The sequence below is a fragment of the Mustelus asterias genome, chromosome 1 (genome assembly GCF_964213995.1).
Source record: "Mustelus asterias chromosome 1, sMusAst1.hap1.1, whole genome shotgun sequence".
NCBI classification, from domain to species: domain Eukaryota; kingdom Metazoa; phylum Chordata; class Chondrichthyes; order Carcharhiniformes; family Triakidae; genus Mustelus; species Mustelus asterias.
The window spans coordinates 140,492,465-140,517,372 of record NC_135801.1 but is presented as its reverse complement, the minus strand read 5'-3'; the positions used below and the strand labels follow the sequence as shown (position 1 = coordinate 140,517,372).

Below are 24,908 nucleotides of genomic sequence, written 5' to 3'. Positions count from 1 at the left end.
TCAGGGCCTTGGAGGGTGCGAGAGAAAAAGGCGACGGGCCTGCCTGCCTGGTTAAGTGTGGCGGCCAGGGCGAAATCAGATGCATCACTCTCCACCTGAAAGGGGATGGACTCATCGACAGCGTGCATCGTGGCTTTCGCGATGTCGGCTTTTATCCCTTCAAAGGCTATGCGAGCCTCTGCTGTCAGGGGAAAAGAGGTAGACTTTATGAGCGGACGGGCTTTGTCCGCGTAATTGGGGACCCACTGTGCATAATACGAGAAGAAGCCTAAGTATCTTCTCAGTGCTTTGATGCTAGTGGGTAGGGGGAGTTCAAGGAGGGGACGTATACGGTCTGGATCGGGGCCGATGACCCCGTTTTCCACCACGTATCCGAGGATTGCTAGGCGGTGCTTGCTAAATACGCACTTCTCCCTGTTATAGGTCAGGTTCAGGAGAGACGCAGTGTGTAAAAACCTCTGAAGGTTGGCGTCGTGGTCCTGCTGGTCATGGCCGCAGATTGTGACGTTGTCCAGGTACGGGAAGGTAGCCCGTAGCCCGTTTTGGTCCACCATTCGGTCCATCTCACGCTGGAAGACCAAGACCCCATTAGTGACGCCGAAAGGGACTCTTAAAAAATAGTAGAGATGGCCATCCGCCTCAAAGGCCGCGTATTTGCGGTCCTCTGGGCGAATGGGGAGCTGGTGGTAGGCTGACTTCAAGTCAATAGTGGAGAACACCCGGTACTGCGCAATCTGGTTGACAATGTCAGATATGCGCGGGAGAGGGTACGCGTCCAGCTGCGTGTACCTATTAATGGTCTGACTATAGTCTATGACCATCCGGGGCTTGTCTCCAGTCTGGACCACCATGACTTGTGCTCTCCATGGGCTAGTGCTAGGTTGAATGACCCCTTCCCTGAGGAGCCGCTGAACCTCAGATCGAATAAAGATCCGATCCTCAGCGCTGTAACGCCTGCTCTTAGTCGCGATGGGCTTGCAGCCTGGCACGAGATTTTCAAATAGGGAAGGCGGAGTAATTTTGAGTGTCGAGAGACTGCATGTGGAGCGCGCTGGACAGTTTGGAGGCTGCTGTTCTCCCACTGAAAGTGGAGGGAGTGGCCCATCGTACCGCAGGGTCACACTCTTCAGGTGGACCATAAAGTCTAGCCCTAGGAGTACCGGAGCGCAAAGGTGCGGTAACACGAGGAGCCTGAAGTTCTCGTAAACTGTGCCCTGCACCATTAAGGTTACCACACAGCTCCCAAGAACGATAACAGATCGATACCTCGACGCCATGGAGATTGTCTGCCTGACAGTTTGCACATGGAGAGTGCACCGTTTCACTGTATCCGGATGGATGAAACTCTCTGTGCTCCCGCTGTCAAACAGGCAATGTGTCAGGCGCCCGTTTACCTCTATGTCCATCATGGACTTGTCGAGTCTGTGAGGCTTGGCCTGGTCCAGGATGATTGCCGCCACTGTTGGATCCCGAGTGTAACTGCAGGCAGCTGAGATAGTCGACGATGAGGACCCCTGCTGGTCTTCTGCGGCCGGTGTTGACCAAAATGGCTGCGCCCACGAATCGCACGTGGTCGATGATGTTGAAAGCGGTGGCACCTGCAGGTCGCACGTGGCTTGCATCGTCGTCATAGGAAATGGCGGCGCCCATGAATCGCACGTGGCTGAAGACATCGACGAGGCCGGAGACGAGGAGATGGATCCCGGGGAGTCATATGCAGCACTGCTAGGCTTGGATGGGGTCTTTGCTCGGCACACTTTAGCATAGTGCCCTTTCTTACCACAGGCGAAGCAAAACACCGTCCTGGCCGGACATCTCTGGCGAGGATGCTTCGCCAATCCGCAGAAATAGCACCATGGGCCTCCAGGAGCTGCCGCAGCCGTCAGGTCTGAAGTTGAAAGCATTATCGCACAGTTCCGAGGAGCCGCCGGGTACAGTTGAGGCGGTGGCTGTCCTTGCCACGCTGTTCCCACGTGGTCGGTGGGGTAGGTTTCAAGACTTCTGGAGGCCGTTTCCATTGCATCGGCCAATTCTACCGTCTTAGCCAGGTCCAAGTTACCCTGCTCTAGCAGCCGCAGGCGAATATAGGATGAGCCGATTCCCGCCACGAACGCATCTTGGATCAGATCGTTGGTGTATTAAGTAGCTGACACCTCCTTGCAATTGCAGACTCTGGCTAGCCGTTGAAGTTCGCGCAGGTACTGTCCCGTCGTTTCGCCGGGCTACCGCCGTCGAGTAAAGGCTTTTATTCACATCAAGAATAGAGCATACTGCTTAACAATACTATCCCAGACTAAGGGCCACTAGGAAGTAGCAGTGACCTTTATACCCCTGTAAGAAGGCGGAGCCAAACGGAGTGTACCACAGAACAATGCTAACAGGTGGAACACCCCAACCCTAACCCCAACAGTAACAAGAGTAACATATGTACAAGTACCCATAGTCGTAACCATCTATGGTTCACCACACATACATTGTGTCTATGGTGGATGAAGACCCTTGGTGAGGTCAAAGAAGGCCATGTACAGGGGTTGGTGCTGTTCCCTGCATTTCTCTTGTAGTTGCCATGTGGTAAAGATCATGTCTGTTGTGCCCCTTAGTAGGTGGAATCCACACTGAGGCTCTGGGAGGAGCTCTTCAGACAGAGGGATAAGGCGACTAAAGGGGACTCTTGTGACAACCTTTCCTGTGGCCAACAGCAGGGAAATTCCTCTGTAGTTACTGCAGTCAGACTCATCAATCTTGGATTTGGTCATGATTACAATGTCTTTGAGATCTCCTGGCATGATGGCACAGTGGTTAGCACTGCTGCCTCATAGCACCAGCGACCTGGGTTCAATTCCCAGTTGGGTCACTGTCTATGCGGAGTCGCCGAGTGTGACGATGATATTGTGACGGATTTTCACAGTAACTTCATTAGTGTTAATGTACTTGTGACTAATAAATAAACTAAAAAGACTTTCCAAACAAGGGAAACAGGGTCATGTATTTGTGCCAATGGTGCTTCTCTGCCATGTTATAATGCTCCGGCAGGAATTCCATCTGATCCTGATTCCTCGTTGTTCTTAAGCTGTCATGTGACCTTTTCTACATCGTACCAGGTTGGGTCTGTGTTGAAATGATAGTGGATAGTCAGAAGTTGAGGACACTTGCATTGAAGACCAAGTCTCTGCTAAAGAGATGTTAAAATGCTCCTACCAGCAGCTGCTGACTGCCTCACTGTTCTTGATGAGCACCTCTCCATTCTTGGCCAACAGTGGGCTGGGGCCTTGGTGCTTGAGCTGTAGATCGTCTTGACTGGGCAAAGAAACCTAATTTGTCACGATTGTCGGCTAACTGTTGGGTCTCCTGCACATGGGCGGCACGATGGCACAGTGGTTAGCACTGCTGCCTCACAGCACCAGGGATTCAGGTTCAATTCCAGCCTTGGATGACTGTGTGGAGTTTGCATGTTCTCCCTGTGTCTGTGTGGGTTTCCTCTGGGTGCTGCGGTTTCCTCCCACACTTCAAAGATATGCGGGTTAGGGTGATTGCCCCTTAGTGTCAGGGGGATTAGTAGGGTAAATACCAGGGGTTACGGGGATAGTGCCTGGGTAGGATTGTTGTCGGTGTAGGCTCAATGGGCCAAATGACCTTCTTCTGCACTGTAGGGATATTATGATTCTATAACTTTCTCCACCCACCATCTGTTCTATAGGTCATAGGTTTTTTGCTGGCCTTCAGTCATCTGTAAAGCGGCTTTCTTTTTTTCAAATTGGGTTGCTGTTTCAAGGTTCAGAAAAGCCTTGTGCTTGTGTCTTATCTCCTGGTTGTTCTCGTCGAACAGTCTTTTTGTTTCCTGGTCGAGTGACCAAGCATCTCTTTGCAGGCACTGATGGAGGCCTTGAGGACTGACCAGGTGCTATGGACACTCTGCGCCTCTGGGCCACTGGATATCACATTGAGGCGCTGGCTTATCAGGATCTTTGAATACCTCAGCATTGATTTCCCTGCAGCATTGTTTCTGTTGCACTGATACTTTGGGGCTACATTGATGTTCATCACAGAGCGGATTAGAGCATGATCTATCCAGCAGTCGTCAGCTTTTGTCATGGTACGGATGATGCCCACATCCTTGCGGTCCCTTGCTCGGACAGCGATGTAGTCAAGCAGGTGCCTGTGCTTGGAGCAAGAATGTTCCCATGAGATCTTATACTTGTCTCTGATGGAACAAGTTGTTGGTTATGACAAGGCCGTGTTCTTGGCATTTTGTCAGAAGTAGAGTACCATTGGTGTTGGATTTCCCTACCCCCTCTCTGCCATTTACACCTCCTCAGATGTCTATATCCTTTCTAATTTCAGTGCTGAAGTTGCAAAAGAGGATCAGCTTGTTGTCCATTGGGACTCGGGCCAATAATTGTTCAAGGCTAGAATAAAATTATGCTTTGGGCTCATCTGTAGCTTCCAGTGTTTGGGTTTATTCCTTAAGCTGTCTTTTCCCTGCCCACTGGGTCTCGCTTAGGGTGGCAATGTCAATGTTGAAACACCTGAATTCCCGAGCAAGTGTAGCAGTGTGCTGTTTCGGTCTGTCGCTGTTGGGGATGATCATGAGAGTCCTGATGTTCCAGTTCCTGTGGTTGTAGTAAAGAAGCAAAGCATTAGTCCAGAGTAAATGTTAATGGCAGAACAATGAACAGCTTTGTCTGAAAGCAAAAACACGATAACAAGATACACACTGGCACTTGGTGAAAAAAAAAACAAAGGCGGACAGAGTTCATGATCTGAAGTTGTTGAATTCAGTGTTTAATCCAGGAACCTGTAGATGCTTAATCAGAAGATGAGCTGCTGTTCCTCAAGTTTGCATTGAGCTTCATTGGAACACTGCTGGAGGCTGAGGACAGAACTATGAGTGTAAGAGCAAGATGGCGAATTAAAACGACAAACAATCGGAAGGTCACGGTCATGCTTGCAGACTGAGAGGACATGTTCTGCAAAGCAGTTACCCAGTCTGCATTTGCTCTCTCCACAGTAGTGGAAACCACATTGTGATATATTCAAGAACTATTGGATATTGTTGGAATAGCAGTAACAAAGACATGCATGGTGGACAGCGATATATGTCAGCTGTACTTGTGCAGTTAATTGCAGGAATCAAAGTTGCTACCAAAGATAACCCATTCCTCCACAGGATACACTGTAACATACCTCACCAATAGGCCCAGCATTGCAATCCACGTAACCCTGTGAAGTTGGGGTGTTTGCCCATTTGTTTCCGATGAAAGCTACCAGAAATGGTAGGGTTGGTGCATTCAGAAGTCAGTAAATATTTAATGGTGTGTTAAATGATGATTAATTTGCAAAAAACTTCCTGGCCCTGAAATTCTCCAGGTCTGAAGTCTTATCACTTCAGAAGTTAATTAGTGTCGGAGATCCTATTTTTTAAACTTTTTTTCTTTTGTACTTTTATCTGTCTCAATTTATAGTGCACTTGTGTATGTCATTTAACTCTAATTTATAATTCCTACATTATTCCTGGTTTAGACACAATGAGGGCAAATTGCATAGTGTTAAAAAAGCAGTTTTTTATATCAAAAATGACTTCATGCATTTATTGGGCTGAAACCACAGGTTAAGTTTTAAAAGACTGAACAATAGCATGTCAGTGAGTTAAAACAGCAGCTTCTAAAATGGTCAAACATTAACATTTGGGGAGGCGATGGCCTAGTGGAAATATCGCTCGACTATTAATCCAGAAACCCAGATAATGCTCTGGGAACCCAGGTTCGAATCCCGCCACAGCAGATGGCGGAATTTGAATTCAATGGAAAATATCTGGAATTAAGAATCTACTGATGACCATGAAACCATTGTCGATTGTCGGAAAAATCCATCTGGTTCACTAATGTCCTTTAGGGAAGGAAATCTGCCGTCCTTACCCTGGTCTGGCCTACATGTGACTCCAGAGCCATAGCAATGTGGTTGACTCTCAACTGCCCTCTGAAATGGCCTAGCAAGCCACTCAGTTGTAACAATCATTACAAAGTCTCAACAAAGAAATGAAACTGGACGCCTGCCATCGACCTAGGCACCGGAAAAAACAATGGCAAAACAAACAGCCCTGTCGACCCTGCAAAGTCCTCCTTACTAACATCTAGGGGCTAGTGCCAAAATTGGGAGAGCTGTCTCACAGACTAGTCAAGCAACAGCCTGACATAGTCATTCTCACGGAATCATACCTTACAGATAACATCCCAGACAGCACCACTACCATCCCCGGATAGTCCCACTGGCAGGACAGACCCAGCAGAGTGGCAGCACAGTGATATACAGTAGGGAGGGAGTTGCCCTGGGAGTCCTTAACATCGACTCCTGGCTCCATGGCTCCAGGTTAAACATGGGCAAAGAAACCTCTTACTAGTTACCACGTACCGTCCTCCTTCGGCTGATGAATTAGTACTCCTCCATATTGGAGGAAGCACTGAGGGTGGCAAGGGTGCAAAATGTACTCTGGGTGGTGGATTTCAATGTCTACCACCAAGAATGGCTCGGCAGCAGCACCACTAATCGAGCTGGTCGGGTCCTAAAGGATATAACTGCTAGACTGGGTCTGCAGCAGGTGGTGAAGGAACCAACAAGAGGAAACAACATATTTGACCTCATCCTAACCAATCTGCTGGCTACAGATGCATCTGTGCACGCTAGTATTGGTAAAAGTGACCACCGCACAGTCCTTGTGGAGACAAAGTCCCGCCTTCACATTGAGAATAACCTCCATCTGGTTGTGTTGCACTATCACCGTGCTAAATGGGACAGACTTCGAACCGATCTCGCAACTCAAGACTGGGTATCCATGAGGTGCTGTGGGCCATCAGCAGCAGCGGAACTGTACTCCAGTACAATCTGCAACCTCATGGCCCGGCATATCCCTCACTCAACCATTACCAGTAAGCCAGAAGATCAAACGTGGTTCAATGGAGAGTATAGGAGGGCATGCCAGGAGCAGCACCAGGCATACCTAAAAATGAGGTGTCAACCTGGTGAAGCTACAACACAGGACTACTTACATGCCAAACGGCAAAAACAGCAAGTGATAGACAGAGCTAAGCAATCCCACAACCAACGGATCAGATCTAAGCTCTGCAGTCCTTCAACATCCAGTCGTGAATGGTGATGGACAATTAAACAACTCACTGGAGGAGGAGGCTCCACAAATATCCCCATCCTAAATGATGAAGGAGCCCAGCACATCAGTGCAAAAGATAAGGTTGAAGTATTCACAACAATCTTCAGTCAGAAGTGCCGAGTGGATGATCCATCTCAGCCTCCTCCAAAGGTCCCCAGCATCTCAGATGCCAGCCTCAAGCCAATTCAATTCACTCCACGAGATATCAAGAAACAGTTGGAGGCACTGGATACTGCAAAGGCAATGGGCCCTGATAACATTCCGGCAATAGACTTGTGCTCCAGAACTTGCCGCTCCCCGAGCCAAGCTCTTCCAGTACAGTTACAACACTGGCATCTACCCAACAATGTGGAAAATTGCCCAGGTATGTCCTGTACACAAAAAGCAGGACAAATCCAACCCGGCCAATTACCGCCCAATCAGTCTACTCTCGATCATCAGTAAAGTGATGGAAGGGGTCATCAACAGTGCTATCAAGCAGCATCTGCTCTTCAATAACCTGCTCAGTGAAGCCCAGTTTGGGTTTCGCCAGGATCACTTGGCTCCTGACCTCATTACAGCCTTGGTTCAAACACGGACAAAAGAGCTGAATTCCAGAGGTGAGGTGAGAGTGACAGCCCTTGACATCAAGGCTGCATTCGACCGAGTGTGGCATCAAGGAGCCCTAGCGAAACTGGAATCAATGGGTATCAGGGGGCAAACTCTCCGCTGGTTGGAGTCATACCTGGCACAAAGGAAGATGGTTGTGGTTGTGGAGGGTCAGTCATCTCAGCTCCAGGACATCTCTGCAGGAGTCCCTCGGGGTGGTGTCCTAGGCCCAACAATCTTCAACTGCTTCATCAATGACCTTCTCTCCGTCATAAGGTCAGAAGTGGGGATGTTTGCTGATGATTGCACAATGTTCAGCATCATTCACGACTCCTCAGATACTGAAGCAGTCCATGTTCAAATGCAACAAGATCTGGACAATATCCAGGCTTGGGCTGACAAGTGGCAAGTAACATTCGTGCCACACAATGCCAGGCAATGACCATCACCAATAAGAGACCTTCTACCCACCACCCCTTGATATTCAATGGTGTAACCATCACTGAACCCCCACTGTCAACATCCTTGGGGTTGCCATTGACCAGAAACTCAGCTGGACTCACCACATAAACACAGTGGCTACAAGAGCAGGTCAGAGGCTAGGAATACTGCAGTGAGTAACTCATCTCCTGAATCCCCAAAGCCTATTCACCATCTGCAAGGCACAAGTCAGGAGTGTGATGGAATACTCCCCACTTGCCTGGATGGGTGCAGCTCCAACAACACTCAAGAAGCTTGACACCATCCAGGACAAAGCAGCCCGCTTGATTGGCACCACATCTACAAACATTCAATCCCTCCACCACCGATGCTCAGTAGCAGCAGTATGTACTATCTACAAGATGCACTGCAGCAATTCACCAAAGGTCCTTAGACAGCACCTTCCAAACCCACAACCACTTCCATCTAGAAGGACAAGGGCAGCAGATAAATGGGAACACCACCACCTGCAGGTTCCCCTCCAAACCACTCACCGTCCTGACTTGGAAATATATCATCGTTCCTTCACAGTCGCTGGGTCAAAATCCTGAATTCCCTCCTTAACAGCATTGTGGGTCAACCCACAGAATATGGACTGCAACAATTCAAGAAGGCAGCTCACCAGCACCTTCTCAAGGGCAACTAGGGATGGGCAATAAATGCTGGTCAGCCAGCGATTCCCATGTCCCACGAATGAATTTAAAAAAAACAGATGTACCCTGCTAATATGTATTCAACAGGGTGTGGAACCAGCCATTAAACATCATTACATTGAACAATGAATCCTGGTTAAGAAGGGAACTATACCAGACATAGTTTAATTATGTCTAAACTATGGATCTGAAATCAACTTTCTATGACCATGTTTAGGTGACTGGTCAGTTGATAAGAGGGGATCATGTGATGGGCCACCTAGCCCTCTTTCAGTGTAAAACAACTTATTTTCTCCAGGCCAGAGAACAGAAGAAGAAAGATACTGGAGAAGTAGGATCCAGAGTGGGTTTTCTCAGCCTGCCTCTCTCCATCCCTCCTGCAAACACGAGCCTAATATATTGTTTGACAATTCACACATCACAGTCGGTGTTTTAAGAATCAACACAGCAGCTGCTGCCTCCAGAAGAAGATATATATATATCATTTGTCAATATCTTAAATTAGCGTCATGCAGTCTAAAACCATCCAAGTCATCAATCCACACCAGGACTTCCCAAACTGCGTCCACAGGAGCCTCCCAGGGATTTTGTGGCAGACCAGTCTGAGCTACTGACCTATACAATTTGAGTTTTGTGCTCTTTTCAGTTTGTCCAATAAGAGTCCAGCTTTTATTTGGAGAAGCTGGAAACAGCATAAAACTCAACTTACAAGTTCAGGCTGTGGGTGGACAGCTGAGCAATGGTGAAGAGGGGCCTTTGAGAGGGAGCGGAGATCTCCAAGAGGGTGTGACTTGCGAGCGGGGTGTGTAGGGGTTGGGGGTAGGGGGTGAGGGGGGGGGAGACCTGTGAGAAGGAGCGGGAACCAAGACCTGAAAGATGGAGTGGGGGGAGTGGAGACCTGTGGGAGAGAATTGTTTGGAGTGGGGGGGGGGGTGACCTGTGAGAGAAGGGGGAGCACCTGTGAGGAAGATGAAAGGTGTGGGGCTGGTCGCTGCAAGAGGGAGTGCGTCTTGGAGACAGGTCCGTGTGTGTGAGTGAGTGTATGTGTGTGTGAGAAGTGAGGGGAATGAGAGGTGTATCAGGTGGGAGTATATGTGAGGTGTGTGTAATTTGAGTGTAATTTGAGTGCGTGTATGTGTGAGGTGTGCACGTGTGAGGTGAGTGTGTGCATGCGGTGAGAGTATGTGAGGTGAGAGTGTGTCTGAGGTGTGTGTAAGTTGAGTGTGTGTGTAAGTTGAGTGTGTGTGAGGTGTGTGTAAGTTGAGTGTGTGTGTGTGTGGAGTGACAGTGTGTGTGTGTGTGAGGTGAGAGTGTGCGTGTGTGGGGTGAGAGTGGGTGCGCATGTCTAAGAGAGAGGTGAGAGTGTGCATGCCTCTCTGTCCAATGTGAAAATCCAGCATTCCAGCAGAACTTTTCTCATTTGAACTAATGGAGCAACAACATTCCTTCCATTAAAATCGACAAAAAGGTAAGACCTAAGTATGCTTTTTTAATGAAAACTTTTTAATTATAGTAAATGTATGCATATAAGAAATAGGAAAGATTTCTATAAATTAGGTTTACGTATGTCTGTACCTATTGCATGAAAAAAACCTATTTTTTGTGCTTTGGTTTATCAATATAATAAGACTGTTTCTCAGGGGTTCCTTCTGTTCACTTGGGGGGTCAAAAAGGTTCTATGACCGGAACAGTTTGAGAAACCTTCCTGTACACGATACACAATGCTGTCAGTGTTTTTCAATGGTAGACATGATGTGGAGTTGTTGGCGTTGGACTGGGGTAGGCAAAATAAGTAGTCTCACAACACCAGGTTAAAGTCCAACAGGTTTATTTGGTAGCACGAGCTTTCGGAATGCTGTTCCTTTATCAGGTGAGTGCAGGGTTTGTTTCACAAACAAGACATAATAATAACAAATGGGATTACTATCTCAATGGAAACAAATTAAAACATGCTACCGTGCAAAGGGACCTGGGGGTCCTTGTGCATGAGACGCAAAAGCCCAGTCTGCAGGTACAACAGGTGATCAAGAAGGCAAATGGGATGTTGGCCTATATTGCGAGGGGGATAGAATATAAAAGCAGGGATGTCTTGATGCACCTGTACAGGGCATTGGTGAGGCCGCAGCTGGAATACTGTGTGCAGTATTGGTCCCCTTATATGAGGAAGGATATATTGGCATTGGAGGGAGTGCAGAGAAGGTTCACCAGGTTGATACCGGAGATGAGGGGTTTGGATTATGAGGAGAGGCTGAGGAGATTGGGTTTGTACTCGTTGGAGTTTAGAAGGATGAGGGGGGATCTTATGGAGACTTATAAGATAATGCGGGGGCTGGATAGGGTGGAGGCGGAGAGATTCTTTCCACTTAGTAAGGAAGTTAAAACTAGAGGACACAGCCTCAAAATAAAGGGGGGTCGGTTTAAGACAGAGTTGAGGAGGAACTTCTTCTCCCAGAGGGTGGTGAATCTCTGGAATTCTCTGCCCACTGAGGTGGTGGAGGCTACCTCGCTGAATATGTTTAAAGCGCGGATGGATGGATTCCTGAGCGGTAAGGGAATTAAGGGTTATGGGGATCAGGCGGGTAAGTGGTACTGATCCACGTCAGATCAGCCATGATCTTATTGAATGGCGGGGCAGGCTCGAGGGGCTAGATGGCCTACTCCTGCTCCTATTTCTTATGTTCTTATGTTCTTAAGACATATATAGACACAAACTCATTTACAAGATAATGGTTGGAATGCGAGTGTTAACAGGTAATCAAGTCTTTACAGGTGCAGACAATGCGAGTGGAGGGAGGGTTAAGCAAAGGTTAAAGAGGTGTGAATTGTATCAAGCCAGGACAGTTACTGAGATTTTGCAAGCCCAAGTAAGTCGTGGGGGTTACAGATAGTGTGACATGAACCCAAGATCTTGGTGCGGACCTTGGCTATCAGTTTCTGCTTGGCGATTCTGCGTTGTTGTGTGGCTTGAAGGCCGCCTTGGAGAACCAAATAAACCTGTTGGACTTTAACCTGATGTTGTGAGACTACCTACTGTGCCTACCCCAGTCGGAAAAAAAGGCACCTGATGAAGGAGCAGCGCTTCGAAAACTCGTGCTACCAAATAAACCTGTTGGACTTTAACCTGGTGTTGTGAGACTACTTTCAGTGGTAGAGACAGTGAATGTTGAAGGTGGTAAATATAGTGCCGATCAAGAGCGCTGCTTCGTCCAAGATGATTTTGAACTTCTTGAGCGATGTTGTTGAAGTCTCAATCATCTAGACCAGGGGTCTCCAAACTTTTCAGTACGAGGGCCACATCGTATATTTTACACATTTTCGGGGGCCAAAGAAAAAAATTATTTTTATAAATGAATGAATAAAATTTAAATGAATGAATAAGTTTTATTTGGATCATCTTTGTAATCAGCATGATATGATTCGGAACAAAAGAGAAATGTGACAATTACAAAGAAACAATGCCGTGCTTACACTGAGAAATGATATATAATGAGTAAAAATGTCAAACATTAGCAAATGCTCTGACAAAATAATCAATTACTTAACTGCATATGAGAAAAGCAGGCTGTTCATTTTTTAATTAATTTTATTTACTGAAATTTTACAAATGTTTACTTGAAATGAGAATTTGCCCAATTTTGTGGCACACAATAAGAAAAATAAACACGCCCCAAGAAAGAACTTCAGTAAAACAAAGCAAAGAAATTCAGAATAAACTTGAACCATTAACAAAGGTCGAACAAAAATAAATTCAGTTTGCGCCTTTCTACACAATTCTGGCAATTGGAGTTTTCAATCATAACCAACAAATCATGAAGTTTTGCACAGAATTAATGGGAATGATGGAACTGCTTTTTTAATTTCAAAATATTGCTAAACTGAGGTTTTCAAGCTTGAAATTTTTGAAAATGTTTGTTCACACAAGTACGTTGTACCAAAAACTGATACAAATCCACAAGCAAATGGCTTCAAATTTGGAAACTGCTCAGGCTGCAAAGATTTATAAAATTGGATCAGATTTCCTTCTTTATACTTGTCTTTCAGCATGTCATCTGATTGGAGATCAATGATTTCCATTTGAAATTGACTTGGCAGTGTTTTAACATTGCAGCCAAATGGATTTTGAAACAGCTTTATTTCATCTGTGTTTCCATCAAGATCAGAAAATCGTTCCTGAAATTGTTTTTGCAAGTCCTTCATGATTTCTGTTGCAAATGAAGAAGGAAATTCTGCTTCACTTTCTTCATGAAATTTTTCACAACATTTGAAAATGAACCAAGTTATGAACTTTCAGCTGTCCTTGAAATAGCATCAGTTTTGCCCTGAATGCCTTGACATGCCCGAATAGATCACAAATCAAATTTGTTTCACCTTGCAACTTCAGATTCAATTGTTTCATATGGCCTGACACGTCTGCAAAAAATGCCAATTTCCAAAGCCAGTCAGTGTTTGATAAAAGTGGTTCGGGTCGATCCTTCTCTGTGAGAAAGGAATCAATTTCCTCTCCGAGCTGAAAGAACCGTGATAGAACCTTTCCACAACTAAGCCATCGAACTGTTGTATAATAAGGCAAGTCACCGAACTCAGAATCAGTTTCTTTCAGAAAATCACAAAACTGGTAATGATTAAGCCCGTGATATCAAATGAAATTCACTGCTGAAACAATAGGTTTCAGAACGCAAGACATATCCACATATTTTCCGCACAATGCTTGTTGATGGATAATGCAATGCAGAAACATGGGCTTTGAGAATCCACCAATCTCACAAGCTTTTGTGATTTGTCCAACAAACCTTTCTTCACCCCAGACATGTTCTTTCCTCCATCAATTGTCACGCATTGCAGTTTATTCCACTCCAGGTTATATTCTAACACAGTTTTTTGCAATTCTTTGAAGATGTCTTCTCCAGTTACTGTGCTGTGCACGCTATGCACTGATGCTAATTCTTGTGTCACATTAAATTCACTGTCGACGCCACGGATGAATACTAGGAGTTGTGATGTGTCACACACATCAGTCGATTCATCAAGTGCGAGAGAATACAACTGAAAATTTCTTGCTTTGTCTGCAATTTGATGAAATATATTGCTTCCTATATCCTCAATTCTACGAGCAACAGTATTTGGCGCAAGACTGATGATTTGCTTTTTCTGGGCATAACTCTTCCACTGCTTCCATTATACACTCTTTGATGAGATCTCCATTGGTGAATGGCTTTCCTCTTTTAGCCAACACATAAGCTAGTTTGTAACTGGCCCTGGTTAAATCTTCATTTTCAGTTATCTTCTGCGTAAATAAAGCTTGTTGGGAAAACAACCTGCGTTGCATTGATTCAAATTTTTCCGAACGCTGTGTTCCTGTGAATTGGGAATAACTTGGTTCATGTTTGGTCTCATAGTGCCGACGTACATTGTACTCCTTCAAAACTGCAACAGTTTTGTTGCATATGCCACACCAGGCTTTATCGCCTGCTTGTACAAATAAGTATTTTACACCCCATTCTTCACTAAACAGGCGGCACTCACTGTCCACTTTTCTTTTCTTTTTTCCTTCCATAACTGAATTGGTCTGAATTGCCGCCATCATTGTCATTGTTCTCGCTCATTTCAGACAGATGGACCTTACAGATTGGATAAAGCAGCTGTCACTCAGTCAATGCAGAGCGGCAATTGGATAACAGATGTCTCAATTGCTGATTCGTTTAATGAACTGTCAGTCACAGGACGGCAGCTCTGATTGGACAATAGGCCGGTAAAGATGGCGGGGATGCCCATGGGTCCATCAGACACCACGCGGAGCGGCAGCAAATGTCCGGCCTGTGGCTTCCGTCTCCGCGTCCGGATCCTGAGTCAGCAGCGGGGTTCCGGACACGGGAGTGTTTTCGGCAGTGGGAATCCCGTCGTGCCCCACTGGCTGCGGGCCAGATGTAGCCCGCTGCGGGCTGGATGTGGCCCGCGGGCCGTAGTTTGGAAACCCCTGATCTAGACAAATGGAGAGCATCCCATCAAACTCCAGACTTGTGCCTTGTAGATGGTGGACAGGCTTTGGGGAATCAGGAGATGAGTTAGTAAGAACAAAGAACAAAGAACAGTACAGCACAGGAAACAGGCCCTTCGGCCCTCCAAGCCTGTGCCGCTCCTTGGTCCAACTAGACCAATCGTTTGTATCCCTCCATTCCCAGGCTGCTCATGTGACTATCCAGGTAAGTCTTAAACGATGTCAGCGTGCCTGCCTCCACCACCCTACTTGGCAGCGCATTCCAGGCCCCCACCACCCTCTGTGTAAAAAACGTCCCTCTGATATCTGAGTTATACTTCGCCCCTCTCAGCTTGAGCCCGTGACCCCTCGTGATCGTCACCTCCGACCTGGGAAAAAGCTTCCCACTGTTCACCCTATCTATACCCTTCATAATCTTGTACACCTCTATTAGATCTCCCCTCATTCTCCGTCTTTCCAAGGAGAACAACCCCAGTCTACCCAATCTCTCCTCATAGCTAAGACCCTCCATACCAGGCAACATCCTGGTAAACCTTCTCTGCACTCTCTCCAATGCCTCCACGTCCTTCTGGTAGTGCGGCGACCAGAACTGGACGCAGTACTCCAAATGTGGCCTAACCAGTGTTCTATACAGCTGCATCATCAGACTCCAGCTTTTATACTCTATACCCCGTCCTATAAAGGCAAGCATACCATATGCCTTCTTCACCACCTTCTCCACCTGTGTTGCCACCTTCAAGGATTTGTGGACTTGCACACCTAGGTCCCTCTGTGTTTCTATACTTCGCATTTATCCGGATTAAATTCCATCTGCCACCTCTCCGCCCAATTTTCCAGCCTATCTATATCCTGCTGTATTGCCCGACAATGCTCTTCGCTATCCGCAATTCCAGCCATCTTCGTGTCATCCGCAAACTTGCTGATTACACCAGTTACACCTTCTTCCAAATCATTTATATATATCACAAATAGCAGAGGTCCCAGTACAGAGCCCTGCGGAACACCACTGGTCACAGACCTCCAGCCGGAAAAAGACCCTTCGACCACTACCCTCTGTCTCCTATGGCCAAGCCAGTTCTCCACCCATCTCGCCACTTCTCCTTGTATCCCATGAGCCTTAACCTTCTTAACCAACCTGCCATGTGGGACTTTGTCAAATGCCTTACTGAAATCCATATAGACGACATATAGTAGCCACAGAATTCTCTGCCTCTTATCTGTTGTAGCCACAGTATTTACATTACTCTACCAGTTCAGTTTCTCGTCAATTGTAATCCCTAAGATGTCGTTGATTGGGGAATTCAGCGATTGCCATTGAATGCCAACGAATCTCTTGTTGGAGATGGTAACTGCCTGACACTAGAGTGGCGTAAATGCTATTTGCCACTTATCAACCCAAGACTGAATGTTGTCCAGGTCTTGCTGGACAACATCAGTACCTGAAGAGTTGCAAATGGTGCTGAACATTGTGCAATCATCGGCAAACATCCACACTTCTGACCTTATGATGGAAGGAAGGTCATTGATGAAACAGCTGAAAGGGCAGTATAGTGTCTTGGTGGTTAGCACTGCTGCCTCACAGTGCCAGGGACCCGGGTTCAATTCCTGGCCTGGGTCACTGTCTGTGTGGAGTCTGCATGTTTTTCCATGTCTGCGTGGGTTTCCTCTGGGTGCTCCAGTTTCCTCCCACAATCTGAAAGATGCACTGGTTGAGCGCATTGGCAATGCTAAATCCTCCCTCTGTGTACCCAAACTGGCACTGGAGTGTGGCAACTAGGGGATTTTCACAGTGACTTCATTGCAGTGTTAATGTATGCCTACTTGTGACACTAATAAATAAACTTTAAACTTTAAGATGGTTGAACCTAGGAGACTAGCCTGAGGGACTCAAACAGCTATGCCCTGGTGCAACAATGATTGACCTCCAACGACCACAACCATCTTCCTTTGTGCCTTCCTTGTGCTGGATATGATTCCAACCAGTGGGGAGTTTTCCTCCTGATTCCCATTGACTTCAGCTCTGAACTAAACCGCAGGCTACCTTTTTCAGTTTTGTACCCAAAGTCAGCTCTAACCCAAGGTGCCATGATCACCACCATGAATTAGGGAAGGAGACAGGTCACGAATCAACACCCACTGTAACAATGATCAAACCCCTTAGTGTTGGCACCAATCTGATCCACACCAGCCTTCCTGCCAACTAATGCCATGAAAACATGTACTGGTCCAGTGCTATGAATAGTGATGGTAGAGACTCCAATATTCTTTCTATCATATGGCTACCCAGGAACCTCTCCCACTGTTATCGCCTGTCATTGTGATATGTTGAAAGGATTAATTTGATTTGATTTGATTTATTATTGTTACATGTATTAGTATACAGTGAAAAGTATTATTTCTTGCACGCTGAACAGACAAAACATACCGTACATAGGGAAGGAAAGGAGAGAGTGCAGAATGTAGTGATACAGTCATAGCTAGGATGTAAAGAAAGATCAACTTAATGCGAGGTAGGTCCATTCAAAAGTCTGATGTCAGCAGGGAAGAGTCGGTTGGTACATGTCCTCAGACATTTTTGTATCTTTTTCCCGATTGTAGAAGATGGAAGAGAGTATGTCTGGGGTGCGTGGGGTCCTTGATTATGCTGGCTGCTTTTCCAAGGCAGCAGGAAGTGTAGATAGAGTCAATGGATGGGAGGTTGGTTTGAGTGATGAGGTGGAGGGCTGTTGTAGGCTGCAAAGAGACATAGATAGGATGCAAAGCTGGGCTGAAAAATGGTAAATGGAGTTTAACCCTGATAAATGCGAGGTGATTCATTTTGGTAGGACTAATTTAAATGTGGATTACAGGGTCAAAGGTAGGGTTCTGAAGACTGTGGAGGAACAGAGAGATCTTGGGGTTCATATCCACAGATCTCTAAAGGTTGCCACTCAAGTGGATAGAGCTGTGAAGAAGGCCTATAGTGTGTTAGCTTTTATTAACAGGGGGTTGGAGTTTAAGAGCTGTGGGGTTATGCTGCGACTGTACAGGACCTTGGTGAGACCACATTTGGAGTATTGTGTGCAGTTCTGGTCACCTCACTATAGGAAGGATGTGGAAGCGCTGGAAAGAGTGCAGAGGAGATTTACCAGGATGCTGCCTGGTTTGGAGGGTAGGTCTTATGAGGAAAGGTTGCGGGAGCTAGGGCTGTTCTCTCTGGAGCGGAGGAGGCTGAGGGGAGACTTAATAGAGGTTTATAAAATGATGAAGGGGATAGATAGAGTGAACGTTCAAAGACTATTTCCTCGGGTGGATGGAGCTATTACAAGGGGGCATAACTATAGGGTTCGTGGTGGGAGATACAGGAAGGATATCAGAGGTAGGTTCTTTACGCAGAGAGTGGTTGGGGTGTGGAATGGACTGCCTGCAGTGATAGTGGAGTCAGACACTTTAGGAACATTTAAGCGGTTATTGGATAGGCACATGGAGCACACCAGGATGATAGGGAGTGGGATAGCTTGATCTTGGTTTCAGATAAAGCTCGGCACAACATCGTGGACCGAAGGGCCTGTTCTGTGCTGTACTGTTCTATGTTCTATAATGATGGATGTCAGAGCCACCCGATGATAGATTTATAGATTTACAGACTGATATTCAACCTGTTTAACCATGACTGCACCTTTCTAAGCCACCAAGCCTTGGAATGGGATTCGAATGCAAAGCTTCTGGCTCAGAGGCAGGGACACTGCCTGCTGCACCACAAGACCTCCGTTCCAGCTCAATGTAGGCTCTAAAATGTGAATTGGAATTATTTTAATCCTACTTTCGTCAAGAATCAAGTATCATTCGTTGTTTTTTTTTTAAAAAAAGCTCTCTAACGCCAACATGTCAAATAAGTATGAGATGAGATTTAGGATAGTCCCTTATCTGAAATAAGTTGTTTGGAAGAATGGCACCCAACTGTTATTTGGAGGTTAAACGTTCACAAGGAACAAGCAAGTGTGCCAATTACAATAATGCATTGTCCTACTTTACAAAGAAGCTTTTTTTATCCATGACCATTGCCAAATCTCAATTCCAGGAGCTGCGGGTGAAATACACCTATGCATCTGCGATTTCTTAAGCTTCACTGGTTTCCTTCTCATTCCGCATAATCATTTCCAACGTCAGGCTGTTGCATAATTTTAAAGTAACCAGATGATGCATTCCTCGCTATTGCAAATAACCAGCCAGCCTAATACAATAGCCGCTGTCAGTCAAATCGCCCCACAGCTGTAAATGCTGAACTTTCTCAGCTTCCCAACCTTCCTCATCACTTCTGTCGCCTGAGTTTGAAGGATTTCCCAATTGGTTAAGTGCAGAGTCATGAGGGTTGATGCGTTAATCCAGTGTCGGGCACACACTGCAGTATTAAAGCCCCAGTCCGATGAAGAATTTAGCGCTGAGTTTTCATTCTGGAGTTTTCAGCCTCCAACCAGGCGCCAGTGGAACAATGTTTGAGGAAAACCTGGCCCGGGTAATTTCTCTGTTACACATTGGCATTTTGTAAATGTATTATGATCTTCCTGTATTTCTTATTTTGAGTGTGTCTTTAGGCTGGAGGGTGTCAGTGTCCCGAGTTCATGGAAAGGTGCGTTTGACGCCTCGCAAAGTTCACCAACTGCGCATGTGCGCCAACGGCCGCAAGGTGGAAAGTGGCAGCGAGTGCGCGAGGCAGCGGAGAGAGGGGCTCGAGGAGGGGAAAGGAAGGGTGAGGAGGAGGGAGTGGCGTGGAGGTGGCGGGGGAAGGGGAGAGGGGCTCGAGGGAAGGGGTGGGGGGCTCGAGGGAAGGGGTGGGGGGCTCGAGGGAAGGGGTGGGGGGCTCGAGGGAAGGGGTGGGGGGCTCGAGGGAAGGGGTGGGGGGCTCGAGGGAAGGGGTGGGGGGCTCGAGGGAAGGGGTGGGGGGCTCGAGGGAAGGGGTGGGGGGCTCGAGGGAAGGGGTGGGGGGCTCGAGGGAAGGGGTGGGGGCTCGAGGGAAGGGGTGGGGGTGGGGGCTCGAGGGAAGGGGTGGGGGTGGGGGCTCGAGGGTGGGGGCTCGAGGGAAGGGGTGGGGGTGGGGGCTCGAGGGAAGGGGTGGGGGTGGGGGCTCGAGGGAAGGGGTGGGGGTGGGGGCTCGAGGGAAGGGGTGGGGGTGGGGGCTCGAGGGAGGGGGTGGGGGCTCGAGGGAAGGGGTGGGGGTGGGGGGTGGGGGCTCGAGGGTGGGGGTGGGGGCTCGAGGGAAGGGGTGGGGGCTCGAGGGTGGGGGCTCGAATGTGGGGGTGGGGGCTTGGGGGTGGGGGCTCGAGGGAGGGGGTGGGGGCTCGAGGGAGGGGGTGGGGGCTCGAGGGAAGGGGTGGGGGCTCGAGGGAAGGGGTGGGGGCTCGAGGGAAGGGGTGGGGGTCGAGGGAGGAGGAGGAGGTGAGGAGAGGGGTGGGGAGAGGGACGGGGAGGGGTGGGGAGAGGGACTCCAGGAGGGGGTGGAGAGAGGAGCGCTTGAGGGGGTGCTTGTTGAGCGAGGGGCTCGATGAGGGGCTTGAGGAAGGGGAAGGTAGAAGGGTGAAGAGAGGGGTGAGAGGAAGAGGGGGGGTGAGAGAGGGGCTCGAAGAGGGGAAGGGGTGGAAAGAGGGGCTTGGGGTGGAGAGGCGGGCTCGAGGTAGGGGGTGGAGAGGGGGGCAAAAGCAAGGAGGAGGAGAAATGGGGTTAGGGAAGTCATTGGGTGGAGAGACAGTGGGGAGGGGGAAAGTTGGTGGATGGGGAGACGGCGAGAAAGTTGGTGGATGGTGACGTGGGGTAGGAAGTTGGTGGATTGAGAAGCGATGGGGGAGAGAGTAGATGGTTGGGCAGAAAGGAGGGTGCAGGTAGGAGCAAACAGAGAAGGTGGGGGAAGTGGGGAGCGGACGGGTACAATGTGGGGACAGGAGGCTTGGGGACAGGGATCCGGAGTAGATGTAGGCATCACCCAGGTAGACTGAGGTACTGTTTGTGGTTATTTCCTCACGATACATACATAGAATTACTTCGAAATACTTTGTTTAACAACCTTTAGTAATGTTAAGAAATTAAAGCGTACAGTAATTCAATCACTCAACTGAATATTTTGATCTGCATGGATAGAGTTTATGGTACCTAAGAATTAATAGAGTTTATAAGCATTCAAGTACAAGCCCATGTGAAAAACTAAAGCCAAGTAATTTGTTAGCATAAGTGAAGTAGTTGTATCACATCTAATTCTGAAGTGGTCTCATGAAGGATTTTCTTGGGTTATGGAACAAAGTCGCAATGGTATTACAGACCAGTTGCAGTACACCACCACCTCTCCTAAGCGGTTTCTTAGAGCAGAAAATGATAAGGGAATCGTTAGTATTGGCGTTGAAGTCATGAATGCTTTAATGGAGTAAATAAAGAGCAACTATTCCCAGTGGCAGAAGGGTCATTGACAAAAAGATGGAGATTTAATAAGATGATATGGCAAGAGAATCAAAAGAGATGAGGCACATTTTTTTTACAATGTTATGATTGGGAAGCACTACCTGAAAAGGTGGTGGAAACAGATTCAGGAGCAACTTCTAGAAATTAATTAAATGAACAGTTAAAGTGGAAATAGTAAAAAGTCTCGATACCAGGTTAAAGTCCAACAGGTTTATTTGGAATCATGAGCTTTCAGAGTGCTGTTCCTTCATCAGGTGAGTAGAGAAGTGGGTTCACAAACACAGCATATATAGACAGAGTCACAATTGCAAGATAATGGTTAGAATGCGAGACAGTGTGAGTGGAGAGAGGGAAAATCACAGGTTAAAGAGTTGTGAATTTTCTCAAGCCACGACAGTTAGTAGGATTTTGCAAGCCCAGGCCAAATGGTGGGAATTACATGTAGTATGACATGAACCCAAGATTTCGGTTGAGGCTGTCCTCGTGTGCGGAACTTGGCTATCAGTTTCTGCTCGGCGATTCCATGTTGTCGTGTGTCTTGAAGGCTGCCTTAGAGAACGCTTACCCGAAGATCAGAGGCTGAATGCCCTTGATTGCTAAGTGTTCCCCAACTGAAAGGAAAAACGCCTGCCTGGTGATTGTCAAGTGGTGTCCGTTCGTCCGTTATCTTAGCGTCTGCATGGTATCGTCGATGTACCACACCTCGGGATATCCTTTCCTGCAGCGTATGAGGTAAACAACGTTGGCTGAGTTGCATGAGTATGTACTGTGTACCTGGTGGGTGATGTTCTCACATGTGATGGTGGTATCCATGTCGGTGATCCAGCACATCTTGCAGAGGTTGCCGTGGCAGGGTTGTGTCGTGTCGTGGTCGCTGTTCTACTGAAGGCTGGGTAGTTTGTTATGAATAATGGTCTGTTTGAGGTTGCGCAGTTGTTTGAAGGCAAGTAGGGGGTGTGGGAATGGCCATGGCGGGATGTTCATCTTCATCGATTAAATGTTGAAGGCTCCGAAGAAGATGTCGTAGTTTGCAGATACCATGTGACAATCACCAGGCAAGAGTGTTCTCTTCCAGTCAGGGAACACTTCAGCAGTCAAGGGCATTCAGTCTCTAACTTTGGGTAAGCATTCACCAAGGCGGCCTTCAAGACACATGCCAATGCAGAAACACCGAGCAGAAACTGATAGCCAAGTTCTGCACACATGAGAATGGCCTCAACCAGGATCTTGTTCATGTCATTCCACACTGTAACCCCCACCATTTGACCTGGGCTTGCAAAATCCAAAAGTCCTGGCTTGAGACAATTCACACCTCTTAAACCTGTGATTATCCCCTCTCCACTCACACTGTCTGTATTTAAAGACTTGATTATCTGTAAAGACTCACATTCCAACCATTATCTTGCAATTGTGTCTCTGTCTATATATACCGTGTTTGTGAACCCACCTCTCTCTACTCACCTTTGATTTTGATTTTTTTTTATTGTCACATGTATTAGCACACAGTGAAAAGTATTGTTTCTTGCGTGCTATACAGACAAAGCATACCATTCATAGAGAAGGAAATGAGAGAGTGCAGAATGTAGTGTTGTAGTCATAGCTAGGGTGTAGAGAAAGATCAACTTAATGCAAGGTAGGTCTATTCAAAAGTCTGACGGCAGCAGAGAACAAGCTGTTCTTGAGTCGGTTGGTATGTGACCTCAGACTTTTGTATCTTTTTCCCAATATGAAGGAGCAGCGCTCCGAAAGCTCTTGATTCCCAATAAACCTGTTGGACTTTAACCTGCTGTTGTGAGACTTCATACTGTGCCCACCCCAGTCCAACGCCGGCATCTCCACAATGTGGAAATAGTTTCAGGGCTATCGAGAAACAACAGGGATGTGGGACTGATAGGATAACTCTTCAAATGAGCTAGAACAGGCAAAATTGGCTGAATGGACTTCTGTGCTGTCTCATTCTGTGATTTAATTGTGTTCCTTCTGACAGCGACTGTTGGAAAACCCTCCCTCCAAGCAAATGTTGGCTTATTGCAAAACTGTACCAGCTTGATGCTAAAGAGGAAACTACAGCAACAACAACTTGCATTTCTATACCACCCCAACTTGCATTTCTATACCACCCCAAAACACCACCCCAAGAATTCTTGCTAAACAAAAATTTGATACTAAGCAACAAAGAAATATTAAGACAGGTGACCAAAACTTGATCAATGCGGTATATTTTTGAATCTTAAGGAGAAGAAAGCTAAAGTTTATGGAGGGAACTTCACAGCCTCGGCAACTGAATGTGTAACCACCAATGGTGTGCTGATGGAAATACCTGTATATGAACCATGATAGAAAGGGCTGAACTAAATGAACATACACAATCCAGGGGACTGATGGGCTGGAGGAAGTTTACAGTGATAAGAAGGATGAGGCCATAAAAACTATTCACAAATCAGCCAGTCTTTATTGCCAACTAAGAGCGAGTGTTCGGTATGACAATTAACATTCAGCACTTAGAATATCACAGTATTTGTGGATTACATCAAGAAAATTGATCAGATGATAACACCTACAATGTGCAGTGTCTATTCTTTGCTCTTCCTCCACCGCAAAAAAGATTGCGACTGAATGAATGTACTAACTTTTCAAATGCTGTGAAAAAATCTGCTTCAATAGATAGTGTGTATTTCCAAGATAGCTATTTCTGAAAGCATTAATCAACTCACTCATTGGCAGTGGAAAAATAATGTTCAGGGTAGGTTTTGTTATTTATTCTTGGGACGTGAGCTTCACTGGGAAGGACAGTATTTGTTGCCCATCTCTGAACAGCCTTGGGAAGGTGGCGATGAGCCACTTTGAACCACAGCAGTCCATCTCCACAGCATTCTTCTAGGGGGAACTTTCTGAATATTGGCTCAGGAACAGTGCCTGACTTGGAACTATAATCAATGTGTGGCTTGGGGGGGAAACTTGTAAGTGATGGTGTTCCCACGTATGTGCTGCCTTGTCCTTCTAGGGAGGAAGGATTCCGGGTTCGGAAGATGCTATCGGAGGAGACTTGGCCTCACAGACTAACATTTTCCCTACAACCTGTATTCTCAGGAAGGACAAACTTCCAAAATTCAATATAAATACATATTTTGTAATTGAAACAAATCTGTTTTTTTTAAACGTATGAGTTATTAGCAGACAGCACATTCTAAGAATATTTCCTGTATCTCCATGGCAATGCACTGCAGTGCAAGCACATATTCAAGTTGTTCAATTGAAATGTTGTAATTTTTTTAGTCATTTATACAGAAAATTTACAAAAGGAAAATTATGCAAGCAGAATTTATTAAACTTATTGGGGAAATTTTAAAATTAGAATAATCAGCACTGCAAATAAATGACAGTTTTATTTTAACGATGAACAGTGTAAAATTTAGACTGGTAACGCCTTGTCTGGGCCTGACAGATGCTGCTTAGTGTCCAAAATGGTGACCGCAGTGCATGCACTTTTTAGGTAAGTTTTGAGTAAGTTGTCAAAATTTGCAGAGAGGGCTGTGGCAAGTACTCAAAGACTTAAGGCCAGCTTTTCATGGTTGTAACAAGTATCAGGAGTCTGGAGGGGTTG

The 24,908-nt window shown here is 46.7% G+C and overlaps 1 protein-coding gene and 1 pseudogene across 4 annotated transcripts in view; one reads left to right on the top strand and one right to left on the bottom strand.

The window, feature by feature from the left end:
• LOC144511345 (dynamin-like GTPase OPA1, mitochondrial pseudogene) overlaps window positions 1-24,908 on the bottom strand; it is a 440,815-nt pseudogene that overhangs the window by 301,312 nt on the left and 114,595 nt on the right.
• The window catches only part of LOC144498425 (urea transporter 2-like), a 67,471-nt gene continuing 52,803 nt past the window's right edge, over window positions 10,241-24,908 (top strand). For 2 of the 4 annotated variants that reach the window (XM_078219521.1, XM_078219511.1), the window contains exon 1: window positions 19,164-19,373. In XM_078219521.1, the coding sequence (XP_078075647.1) occupies window positions 19,284-19,373 (90 nt within the window). In that variant the 5' untranslated portion in view covers window positions 19,164-19,283. Of the gene's footprint in view, window positions 10,352-19,163; window positions 19,374-24,749; window positions 24,798-24,908 lie in introns of those variants that run through there. The other 2 variants (XM_078219529.1, XM_078219538.1) reach the window with 2 other exon arrangements.